Here is a 13,588-nt window from a genome sequence, read left to right as displayed (position 1 = left end):
TTTATGTAGTCAAACTACATTTAAAAATGCATTTTTCTTTTTTGTTGCCATTTTCTTCATTGCCAGAACACTATTTGTAGTTTTGTAGGTTAGACTTGAATTATAGGTTAGTTTAGATGATTTTTAACATTTTATTATGGAAATTTTCAAGCCTAAGACAAAATCTAGAGAATAGCGTGATGAACTCTTGTGTAAGCATCACCCAGCTTCAAAAATCGACTCATGGCCAGTTTTGTTTTACCTGTATTCCATCTACTCTGCCAAGCCCAGGTTACATTCAGACAGATCCCAAACATCATATTTTATAGACTAGATGATTTGAAGTGAATTGAAATTGTTACAAAGTTACTATTACATAGAAGAATCAAATATAAATTCTCCCCTTAGATTTACACATATCATATTTGTTTTGAGAAATGATGTTATCATAAAGCTAATACCAAGAAATACAAGCACCCTGAGGATTCTAAGATCTTAAATATTTCCATTTAAGATGCTTCCAGTTTATTTAAAGCCTGGAATATGTAGATTTAGGGAAAACAGAATATCACTCTCTGCTTTATAGCTTATGTTTCATTGTCTGATGGTTTGGTATGGGAGGGAAACCACTTAAACATATCTATATGAACTACAGATGAAATAAGACCTAGGAGACAATTTTATACTATTTTACTTGGGTTCTTGCTCTCCCTGAATTCTCCTTTAGAGAATTCTCACAAATTCTTACAGCTCCATTTATCAAACGGTTACAAACATAACTACAATTTTCATTTCTGTCTTTAACCAGTAAGTTCTAGTTAACTATTGGACATTTCCAGTTAAGTTGTTCCTCTAACATCTCAAGTTCGACAGCTCCGAGTCTGACATAGACTTTCTTAATCCAAAACCAGCTTCACTTTCTCATTTCCCTATTTCTTTTAGTTTTATTTTCAGTTGCTCAAGCTTGAAACATTGGAGCATTTCCTTTCACTTTGTCCCTGGTTCCCCTATTCCATTGGTAATTAAGGCATGTTTATTTTTCTTTCATATTTCCCCATAAATGAAATTACATTTAAAACACCCACAGTGTTGCTAACCCCAGAGAGAGCCTACATAAATGTGAATTTCCTTCCTTTCCTCCTTTTCTAGCTGCACTGGCACCATTCTTAACCATAGCCTCTTATTTCAGGTCTGGATTATCTCCAGAACATCAGATGGTTCTCCCTTCTATTAACCAGTTAATATTTCCATATGGACCTCACTTACCTAAAAAGTAGAGCTATTACTGGAGTTATTGTCACATAGGGTTATTGTGAGGACTACATGAGATGCTGCCTGCAAAGCATCTAGAATAATACGTGGCAGGGGGTGGTCCAAGATGGCAGTAGGGAAAGATCTTGAACGCCCCTTCTCCCCTGGACACACTACAGCTACAGCTACATATGGAATAATTGCCTCGAGCAGGAGCTGAAAACTAGCTGAACAGCTGCTCCACAACAAGGACAATAGGGCCACCTCAAGACGGATAGGAGAGACAGAGATGTGGGCTCACCAAAAACTCTACCTCTGGTGCAGCAACCCAATATAGGCAGGCATCTTACAAGCCCAGAGCCTTTCCCTAGGGAGCAAGGGGTTTGTGTCCCACAGCAGGCAGCCCAGCCCTTGAGACCTGCACTGGAGAGACAAGCCTCCAGTGGGGCTTCCATCCATAGGACCCAAAGGGCTGTTGGGATCTGAGAAACTTTTTTTAAAGGGCTTGCATGTGGACTCACCTGCCCCAGAACCTAGCATAGAAGCTGCAGTTTGAAAGGTGCCTAGACTCTATGTGAAGGAGATTCATTTGCTAATCTTAAAGCATCTGCTGGAGGGGTGGGGACAAGTTGGGACTTTCTCCAGGGATGGTGAGCACCATATCTGTAGTCTCCCTCTATGATGCTAGTGCAGGTGGACACTCACAAACACAGCAATCTCCCAATGGCTTGCTAACACTGGTGGGCCTGCCCTGCCCTCGGTGTTCTTCCCCTGCCTTACTAAAGCTGTGGGCAAGTGTAGTCCACACAGGGGTGCCCCTTGATCACCTGGCCCTCGTGGCTAGGGGGGGTTTGTGTTCCAGGGCCCCATAGGACTTTAACAATGGGAATGACAGTTCTTGGCAGCATGCCATGCTGAGGGCACTGCACAGACAACAGATTGAAATGCACCCCAAGTCAGCCAGTGAAAAAGGCCTATTTACGGTGCTGAAGCTTTAACCCGAGGGACAGGCTTCAGGTTTGCCACATATCTCAAGGCTACAGAAGCACTCTCAGGGAACGGAGACAGGGAAATACCATCTCGTGCCCTCCTTTGGTCTTGTTACAGCTTTCTGGTACCTCCCAGAAACGGGCTTATACAGTTATCTGAAACCTTGACTTTTACAACTGTTCCCCCAGGGGACCCTCCACATCTCCTGGTCTAGAGGCCAGCAGGGTTTACAATTATGGTCCCATAAGACTGTGTATTTCTATACTTTAAAAGCTGCTGCCTGAGGATCTGACTTCCAGTCATCCTGAAACTTGGCACTAACTGAGATCCCTACATTGGAACACTGGCAGCTCTTGGCACACCTTCAACAACTGAAATTTATCAAGAATAAATCAGGCTACTTAGATAATCACAAAGGTCCAAGAGACAACCAAGAACTAGGTCAAGGTTGAATGATAGAGTTCATCTTCTACACAAGGTCACTCCTTCAAGACTGGGAAATGTAGCTGTTTCAGCTAATACATAGAAACAAACACAGAGAGTCAAGAAAAATGAGGTGCAGGAATATGTTCCAAATGAAGGAACAAGACAAAACTTCAGAAAAAGACCCTAGTGAAATGGAGATAAGTAATCTACCTGATAAAGTGTTCAAAGTCATGGTCATAAAGATGCTCCTGGAACTTGGAAGAAGAATGGATATTCTTCAACAAAGCAAAAGAAAAATGTAAGTACCAAACAGAAGTCGTAAAGCTGAAGAATACAATTACTGAACTGAAAAATATACTAGAGGGCTTCAAAAGCAGACCAGATGAAGCAGAAGAACTGATCAGTGACCTCAAAGACAGGGCAGTGGAACTCACTCAAACAGAACAGCAAAAAGAAGAATTTGACACCAGAAAGAATAGCATTTGCGTTATAGGGATTGAAAGGGGGAATATAGGGAAGAAATAATGGCTGGAAAATTCCCTAACCTGGGGAAGGAAACAGACATCCAGATAGTTCCAAATAAGATGAACCCCAAGAGATCCACACTGAGACACATAACTAAAATGTCAAAAGTTAAAGAGGAAATCTTAAATGCAATAAGAGAAAAACAACTTGTTTCATACAAGGGAACCCCCATGAGGCTGTTAGCTGATTTTTTACCAGAAAAATCAGAAGGGAGTAGCATGATATATTCAAAGTACTGAAAGGAAAAAAACTTCCAACCAAGAATACTCTACTTGTATAAGGGATTGAAGGAGCACTTAACCTGAATAAAAGTGCGAGCATGGGCATCTTTGACTTGTTCCTGATCATAGAGGAAAAGCTGTCAACTTTTCATAGTTGAGTTGATACCAGCTGTGGGCCTGTCATATATGGCCTTTATTATGTTGAATAATGTTCCCTGTATACACACTTCCTTGAGTGTTTTTATCATGAACAAATATTGAATTTTATTAGTGCTTTTTCTGCATCTATGGAGATGATCATATGATTTTTATTTTTATCCTTCATTTTGTTAATTTGGTGTATGATGTTAATTCATTTGTAGATGCTGAACCATTCTTGCATCCCTGGAATAAATCCCTCTTGATCATGATATATGATCCTCTTAATGTATTGTTGAATTTGGTTTGATATATGATCCTTTTAATGTATTGTTGAATTTGGTTTGCTAATATTTTGTTAAGCATTTTTGCATCTATGTTCATCAGGAATATTCCTTACAATTGCCTTCCTCCCTTCCTCCCTTCCTTCCTTCCTTCCTTCCCTTCTTCCCTCCTCCTCCTCCCCTTCCTCCCTCTCCCCCCCTCCTCCTCCCCCCGCCCCTCCCTCTCCATGTCCTTGTCTAGTTCAGGTATCAGGGTAATGCTGGCATAGTAAGTGAGTTTGGAAATATTCCCTCCTCTTCGGTTTTCTGGAAGTATCTGAAAAGGATAGGTATTTAAATATTTTTTGAATGTTTGGTAGAATTTGCTTGTGAAGTCATCTGGTCCTGGACTTTTGTTTGTTAGGAGTTTTTTAATTACTGATTTAATCTCCTTACTAGTAATCTTTCTGTTCTGATTTTCTAGTTCTTCATGATTCAGTGTCTTGGAACATTGTGTATTTTAAGGAATTTATCCATCTCTTCCAGTTTCCTCAATTTTTTGTCATATAATTGTCCATAGTAGTCTCTTATGAACCTTTGTATTTCTGTAGTATCAGTAGTAACTTCTCTTTCATTTCTGATTTTATTTATATGAGCCCTCTCTCCTTTTTAGTTGGTAAGTCTAGCTAAAGGTTTGCCACTTTTGCTTGGCAACTATAGGCAATAATACTTTATTGCATATTTGAAAGTTGCCAAGAGAGTAAATCTTTAAAGTTCTTATTACAGAAAAAAAAAATCATAATTTTGTATGGTGACGGATAGTAACTAGACTTATTGTGGTTATCATTCTGCAGTGTATACAAATATCAAACTCTTATGTTTACAACTGAAACTAATGTTATATGCCGATTTTATCTTAATTAAAAAAGAAAAATACCTGGCACGTTGTAAGTACTCAGTAAATACTTGCTGTTATTATTTCTTAGTATCTTTTACTGTATGGTCAAATCAAATGGCCAAAACCTCTGAAGATTTGCCTTAAAAAACTTAACTCTTCAATTAGCCTTTTTTTCAAGGTTTTTTTTTTTCACATAATAAAAATAACTTTTTCATCTCACTAAATTGACAGCAGATACAAATGGCTAGATATAGAAGCAATCACAGACATGAATATACCTGGGTTAGCGTGCACACACGTATATCACTTCAGCTGAGAGATACACAGTAGCGACAGGCACACCCAGCACCCAGATCTGGACTTCTAAATACCATTCTACAACAAAAGAACCGAAGTTCTTTGGAGAAAGGTCTGATTCTAGGGCTGAAACAAGGACATTCCAGATGAGTCTAGAGCATCTTGTAGTGCTAGAAAGTATGGAAATGCTAAAACAAAACAAAACAAAACAAAAGAACGGAGGCATGCAAAGGAATACAGGAAGCAACCTGATGGAATTCACAATGACCAAAGCTGGAACAATATGAGCAACAAAATAAATAAGTGTTTTGGATTCATAGTCACAGTATAAAACAAATATATATGAATGCATACTAATATAAATAAATGATTAAATAAATACATATATAGGGGGGATTCCCAAATAATTTATGTAGATGCTTCCCCTCCAGGAGGTATGGCTTAATCTCCCCAGTCCCTGGAGTATGGGCTGCATTTAGTGACATGGCTTCCAATGAACAGAATATGATGAGAAAGAAGAAAAGACCTTTATAAGCAGAGAAACCTGGCAAACACGGCCTTAAACCAAGTGATCAAAGTTAATTTCACCAGTGGCAAATCATGTTGATAGCATGTGTGATGAGAAGGGCATTTCACCTCTATGGTATCTTGTTCTAAAACCTATAATCCCAGTGTACAGACAGCAGACAACATCAGATAGATCCCAGCAGAGAGACATTATACCAAATACCTAACCAGTGCTCCTTAAAACTGTCAAGATAATGAACAATGAGGAAGGATTACAAAACCATCACAGATCAGAGAAGACCAAGGAGATAATGGTGACAAAATGCAATGTGGCATCCTGGAAGGGACCTTGGAACAGAAAAAGGACATTAGTAGAAAAACTAGTGAAATCCAAATAAAATATGGAGTTTAATAGTAACGAACCAATGTTGGTTCTTAATTGTAACAAATGTACTTTGGTAGTTTAAAATGTTAACAATAGGGCAAACTGGTCAGGGGTATATGGGAGTTTTCTGTTTATCTTTGCAACTTTTCTGTAAATCTAAAATTATTCCAAAATAAAAAGTTTATTTAAAAAAATCTGACAGATTTGCCTGCCAAGAGCTAATTTCAGATCTTTTTATTTTAAGGATTTGAAAATCTGTAGTGTAAAAAATATAACACCAAGAAAAATACTCAGCAGTTATGTGTTATTTTAAAGGAAATAAAATGTGCATATAAACTATAGAAAGCATAATTTGCGTATATATAAGATGGGATACTAGATGGTTTTAAATTACTTGTATTACCTGCATTCTCTTCTTAGGTTCTTCCACTGGAAAATCAAATGAAAGAATCAAAACGCTTCCCCCAAGCATTGAATATTGGCATGGGAATTGTTACAACCTTGTATGTAACATTAGCTACCTTAGGATATATGTGTTTCCGTGATGAAATCAAAGGCAGCATAACATTAAATCTTCCCCAGGATGTATGGTAGGTAGATATGAGTTTGTTAATCCTAGTTTGTATACTTTATAGATATAGCTTACCAATATTTGGTGATAAAGGTGTATTTTTGGATTTGTGGTTTAAACATTTAAAAATTTTATTGTGATTTCTTATTTGTGTAACCTAGAATTTTTTCATAATCTTCAGAGGAGACCGTCTATGATTTTACAGATTTCTTGGGATTCTTTAAAAAGATTAAAAATTGTAGCATATTCCAAATTTGAGTAAAATATAAAAGTAAAATATGGATTCTTTTACTATGGATTCACTGTAATAAAAAATGTAATACTTATACTCACTGCCAAAAAACCCAACACTCTGGATTCCTGATAAAATAATAAAACCCATCACTTATGACCCTCACTATTTTACTGGTCAGCCTTAATATGGTATGTACCCCAGATCCTTTCAGAAAACAGATAGGACACATTATTAAAAAATAATATGGTGCCTCTTAATATTCTCTTAATATTAGAACCATATTCTGCAAAATGAAGCAATACAGAGGGTTTTTTCCTTCTTCCAGAGATTGGTCTCTGGAGATTTTTAAAAAGGTATTGGCAGCAATTACCATGTAGACGTGCTCCCTTATTTATAAAACAGAAAGTAACTCCTTAGTTTTGACAAATACAAAGAATAAATGTTAAATTGCTCATTTAATTAATGTCCCACTGCTCGTTGAGCTGCTTGGATAGAAGTCTGTGAAACCTGAGATGTTTTTAAATATTACGTGTTCTGACTGGCATCCTATTGGTAGCTTGGGAGTTTGTCTACCTCTCAGTAGTCATCTGAACCCTGGGTTTTTATTGGAGTCGAAAATGTTGTAAGAACAAATGCATATAGGAAGCCATTTGTGATAGAACGTACCTAGAATAGTTTCCAGGTTGCACAAGGAGCAAACATGCAGTGTGTTCATTTTTTTATAATTATAATTCTACTTTAGCTATGACACATTTTATAAATGTATTTCATGATGGAAACGTGTCAAATGTTATGCCTTCATTTCAGACTAGAGACATGATCACAAACAAGATATATAACTTTAAGCATTTATTTCATTAACTTATGTTATAGTTATTTATATAATTTTGTTTCTTCCAAATATGCCTCTTTTTGTAATAGTTTAATGCAGGCTAGAAGCTTAAACAGCTTAATATAAGAAATAATCAAGGCTAAAAATTATGGTAGCATAATTCTTTTTTTTTCAACTACTATATAATGTCTAGAAAATAGTATTTTCCCAACTTAGAATAATATTTAGAATAAATCTCAAGAATAATTTTATAAATAAAATTGACAAGTACTTTTAATAAGTCAAATATAAAATGTAAGTGGAAACAATCTCAGAATTCTTCCCTACTCTTCTTCACAGAAGTATTTAAAGAGAGAAGGGATCGAAGGGGGAGTATGCATGCATGTCAAGTTAAGATGTTCCTATTCCCAGAGAGTGAAGAGCATGGCGAAGAACAGTGGGAGAGACAAGCAGGGAATGCTGTCGGTGTTCACAACTGAGTCTTGAGGGAGCCCTGATGCCCCTGCAGTAGCTCTGTGTAACCCTTGCCTTTGTCCGCACCCCCTTCCTGCCTCTCACCTTATCCCTCATTGTATGGTTTACACTTAGAACTAGTTGCAAAGTCTTGATTAAAAAGGGACCATCACGGGGCGCCTGGGTGGCTCAGTTGGTTAAGCAACTGCCTTCGGCTCAGGTCATGATCCTGGAGTCCCAGGATCGAGTCCCGCATCGGGCTCCCTGCTCAGCAGGGGGTCTGCTTCTCCCTCTGCCCTCTTCCCTCTCGTGCTCTCTGTCTCTCATTCTCTCTCTCTCAAATAAATAAATAAAATCTTTAAAAAAAAAAAAAAAAGGGACCATCACATCCTTGTCTCTGTTCAAGAAAGCCTAGCTAGTCACCTGCTTTTCATTTAGAGGAAAGGATAGTACATGTATCCTAAGAAACAAAAATCTGGATGGAAAGCAAGTCAAGATACATAATTCTCCTTCAGAGAACTTGTGTTGGCTAATTCCTTTTCCTTGTGGAGATAAGCCTTCTGTGGCCCGCTGTCCATTTCTTTATGGTCTCTGCCTCTGGGACAGTTAAAATAACAGCCATGACTGAGGAATAATGCAGAGGAGATGCTTGTCTTTATATAGTGATAGTCTTCTGTAAAATGAGAAGTTTGGACTGGAATGATCATAGGATTATATCTAAAATTTCTTTCTTGATGTACTATGTGTGAGTCTCTTCTTCCTTTCCCTCCCTGTGCTTCAGGCGATAGGCCCAGGAAGTCAGAGAACGTATGGTGTACTGGTTATTGTTGGTATAAAAGCCGTTGGCTGTCACAAGAGCCTAGGGGGCTCATAGCTGCTAGTGATGGGAAGCTGTAAAGGGCTTTTGATGCCATGTGACTTACATTCTCAGAATGCAGAACGGGTAGTCCTACAAGAAAATGCTGAATTAGAAAGCAGCCCCAGGATAAAGCAAGTATGGATTAGAGAAGCTCCAAGTTATTAACTGTTTATTGATTGAGGTATCACCTTTTAAAACTAGTTATGAGTAGTAGTATTCAGTGTATCACATTTAGATTTTGAAGCAAAGATTGTGTTTTAAAGATGATAAGTAGGGATGCCTGGGTGGCTCAGCCGTTAAGTGTCTGCCTTCAGCTCAGGTCGTGATTCCAGGGTCCTGGGATCGAGCCCTGTATGGGGCTCCATGCTCAGCGGGGAGCCTGCTTCTCCCTCTCCCTCTGCCATTACCCCCGCTTGTGCTCTCTGGCTCTCTCTCTCTGTCAAATAAATAAATAAAATCTTAAAAAAAAAAAAAAAAAAAAACTTTGGCAGTGAATTTTAAAATACTTTTTAATGTGCATTAAGTGTTATTTAAAATTTGTTTATGCTCTCCTATATCTTCAAAACAAATTCTTACAACTTTAAGAAAGTTTTTTATCCTTTACAGGGTAGAGTTTACAGGGTAGATTCTTCTTTCAACTCTTCATTTCTGCAGCTGAGTACATAGATGCTTGCTTAAAACCAAAATGAGAACAAAGGTTGATAATATCTATAGAAAAGTTGATTAGAGAAAAATAGAGTGATTGAAAATATAGATGGCAAACATAGAAACTAGTAGATTCTTAAAACAGAAAAGTCAAAATAGAACAATTGATTTCAAAAGACTGCAGTGCTTTTCTTAAACATCTTTATTACTCTTCTTTGGTTGATAAATAGCATGTATATTAGCTTTTAAAAGACTCATACCATTTTATTTCCCATTTGTACTCTGTGTAATACCTAATTAATCTTATTGACTTGCGTTAATAATAACCGGATTCTTAGCCTGTATAACTTGTTTTAAATCAATAGAAAAGTAATTATACCTATGCGCGTAGTGATGTATTTTTAAATATATTGTTAACCATATTTAAAAACATGTAAGTTAGAAGATAATTCGAACAAAAGGAATATTCTAATAAACTGATAAGAATATTCATTTAATTGTCTATAATTACATATCAGAGTATATGGAGCAGGAGTGTTTCAGTTATTCTGTGCATTGCAGTAACTTGACCATTTATATTTAAACTTTAAGTCTCAAGCTTAGAAATATATCCTGAAATTGTTTTAAAATTAAGATTTTATCATTGCTAGCCCTAAGGAGTTCCTTTGTTCTTTAATTATGTTTGTAGTATTTTCAAATCTATTTCTACTCGACTTTTTTCCTTTCTCTTACTCATTCCTATGATGCATATATTATGGGAGGAGACTTACGGAATTCCTTCCCGCGTGGCTGCAGTTTAGAGATCTGTTTATAATCTTTGCTACTTTAAACCTTAAGACATCAGAAATAAGCTTAAAGTCTAATTAATGTTGAGGCCTTTCTTTACCAAAAGTGGAATATTTCCTATCTCTTTAAAAGGATTTCATTTTTTCCTAAGAAAGAAACACTCTTCCCTTGCATAGGCTTTGCAGGTGGGAAAGCAGGACTCTTAAGGGACGACTGGGACTATCAAGGATGATTCGGCCTAGAGAGGACACGTGTGTTAACCACTACCCCAATGCTGCGGCACATTCGATCCACGGTCTGCTCTCCGGTTGTTTTCTTAAAAGGATACAAGAGCAATTGGGTTTTTTATTTTAACTATTGTAAAATATTCAAAATTTCAAAAATCACAATGTAATTTTATTATCTATAACCCAAGAGAGTAGGCTCTATAATGTTCTGAGTCCTATGATTCTGCATTTTCTCTCTGTGCCGTTATCAACATTTAAAAAGTGTTCTTTTGCCAGACAACCGAAGTCTCTATCCAGACGTGCACACTGATTTTGACAAGAGGCTATCTACAATGCAGAAATCTAAAGATATTTCTAAAACTGAACATTGCTGTGCTGTTGTAAAGCACTGGGCATCAACCCAACCTCACAAACTTTATTTCCGTATTAATATAACTGTAACATAGGTGGAATTCCTGTAGAATCTGGAGAACTTTTTAAGGTGAAACCATTTAAAATGCCCTCCTTTTGGACCTAAGAATGACAACATTTCTGCAACTAATGACATACATACCAAGATTTTTAAGCAAGGAGAACTGTAACTCAGAGTTCAATGTGAAGTTTTCTTCTATATATAGACCAGTAAGTTACCAAAGACATAACAGTATGCTCAGTTTTTAAAAGAGAATTGAGAAAGCATTAACTCTTCATGGAACACAGTATGTAGCCTTTAGCACACTGGCTTAGCCTACAATGAAATCTTTCCAGCAAACCTTTGCATTGCCACATTCAAGCTCTCTACGCTTGTCAAAATGAACTGTCCACCAGTCATCTAGAAATTTAGTAGAGATCAGCTGGCTTTTTTTTTATAAACATTTAATTAGTAAGATATTGGCCTAAGTTTGTGTTGGATTTCTTACCTATCTTAACATTAAAGATAAAAAGAAGAAAGCCAGATTCATGTTAAGACAACAGTGTAGATGAACCTGGAAGGCATTATGTTAAGTGAAATAAGCCAGGCAAAGAAAGAAAGACAGATACTGCATGGTATTACTCATAGGTGGAATCTAAAAATATATATATAGGGGCGCCTGGGTGGCTCAGTCGATTAAGTGGCTGGCTCTTGATTTCAGCTCAGGTCATGATCTCAGAGTCCTGGAATGGAGCCCCTCCATCAGGATCTGCACTCAGCAGGGAGTCTGCTTGAGGATTCTCTCCCTCTCTCAGCCCCTCCCCCTCTCACTCACACTTGCTCTCTCTCTCTAAAATAAATAAATAATTTTTTAAAAAAACTAATTAAAAAATATATGTGTATCAAGCTCACATAAACAGAGTAGACTTAACGGTTGCCAGGGGGCTGGTGGATGGGGAAAAAGAGAGTTTGATAGAAGAGTACAAACTTTTAGTTGTAGGGTGAAGAAATTCTAAGGATCTAATGTATAATGTGGTGACCATAGTTGGTAACAGTGTAGTGTATAAGTGAAATTTGCTGAGTAGAACTAAAGTGTTCTCACCAAAAAGAGAGAGAAAAAAAAAAGCAAATATGTGAGGTGATGGAGGTGTTAATGAACTCGATAGTTGGAATCCTTTTACAGTGTATACTTATATCAAGTCATATTGTACACTTTACCTACAGTGTCATCCATTATACCTCAGTAAATCTGGGGAAAAAAAGAATGACTGAATTTTAAAATATTTTTTTAACAGGTTGTATCAATCAGTGAAAATTCTATATTCCTTTGGCATCTTTGTGACATATTCAATTCAGTTCTATGTTCCGGCAGAGATCATCATCCCTGTGATCACATCCAAATTTCATGCTAAATGGAAACAAATCTGTGAATTTGCGATAAGGTCCTTCTTGGTTGCTATTACGTGTAAGTATTACTACACATTTATATCATCATAATTTTTTCTTGTTGAATTTTGTATAATGAAGCTACTTAAGTATATTTTTTAATATTTTAAAAACAATTTTGTTTACATAACTGAGATACTTTTTGGATTAAAATTCTGTTATTCTACTACTGTATAAGAAAAACATAAACCAGAGCCTGTTATACTTAAAAGAACTAATTAAATTATTATTTTGAAAACTACATCAGTGGTGATTAAAATATATTTAAATCAGGTGCGTAAGGGACTCCTTATATTGTTGATATACATTTTACTTTGGTTTTAGTTTTCCTTGGGTTTTTAATTTCTCCTAAATTTTTTTTAATATATATTTTTTAATGATTTTATTTATTTATTTGAGAGAGAATGAGAGAGAGAGAGCACACAAGGGGGGAGGGTCAGAGGGAGAAGCAGACTGCCTGCCGAGCAGGGAGCCTGATGCGGGACTTGATCCAGGGACTCCAGGATCATGATCTGAGCCGAAGGCAGTCACTTAACCAACTGAGCCACCCAGGTGCCCTCTGCTAACTTCTGTATATTTAACAGTTTAACTCTCCATGACTACCTATAGAAATGGGTTTTGTTTTGTTTTGGTCTTTAATAATTTCAGTGGCTAATTTTGCTTATTATTTGAAGGAATGTGTGTAATCTCGTCTTAAGGTTTCACATTATAAAATGCCTCCACCAGGGAGCACTAATTATGGAGACCTGTGGAGAAGAAGCTTGATTTTGGTACAGTGGAAATAGTGTGAGTTTTGGGGTCACACTGACCTGACGGTTCAAACCTACCACTCACCTGCTGGTGTCTTTAGACAAGTTCCATGGCATCTGTAAACCCCTCTTTTTTCAACTGAGAAATGAAGAAAGACTTCCTTCATGGCATTTTTGTAGGGTTTAAGAATATTAACAAAGTAGCCAGAAGTTGTAATTGTCACCATTATTGCTGTAACCACAAATATAAGATGACCATAATACTGAACCAGCGATTATCTAGAATGATACCAGGGACGATTGGAAATGGGCCAGCTTTCTGTGGAAGATATGAGTAACCATCTTGGCCCAGTCAAGGTGAGAGAATGAGAGAGCTAGAAATTAGGGGCAACTATAAATTTCAGTGAGCAGCTTGGGGTGGAGCTTAGCCTAGATCTAAAGAAAAGGCAAAGCTGGGAAAAGTAAATGAAAACTTTTTTCCAAATTAATCATTTAAATGAATTATAGCAACAAT

At 36.9% G+C, this 13,588-nt stretch overlaps 1 protein-coding gene across 6 annotated transcripts in view; it reads left to right on the top strand.

Annotated features, from left to right (window-relative positions):
• The window catches only part of SLC36A4 (solute carrier family 36 member 4), a 92,508-nt gene that overhangs the window by 30,177 nt on the left and 48,743 nt on the right, over positions 1–13,588 (top strand). For all 6 annotated transcript variants that reach the window (XM_045894601.3, XM_064577128.1, XM_045894598.3 and 3 more), the window contains 2 exons: positions 6,301–6,470; positions 12,175–12,344. In XM_045894601.3, coding sequence (XP_045750557.1) covers positions 6,301–6,470; positions 12,175–12,344 — 340 coding nt within the window. The remainder of the gene's footprint in view (positions 1–6,300; positions 6,471–12,174; positions 12,345–13,588) is intronic.

The sequence above is a fragment of the Mirounga angustirostris genome, unplaced genomic scaffold (assembly GCF_029215605.1).
Source record: "Mirounga angustirostris isolate CCGP_5_RB_7025 unplaced genomic scaffold, mMirAng1.0.hap1 SCAF_13, whole genome shotgun sequence".
NCBI lineage: Eukaryota > Metazoa > Chordata > Mammalia > Carnivora > Phocidae > Mirounga > Mirounga angustirostris.
This window is presented reverse-complemented; position numbering and strand designations above follow the sequence as displayed.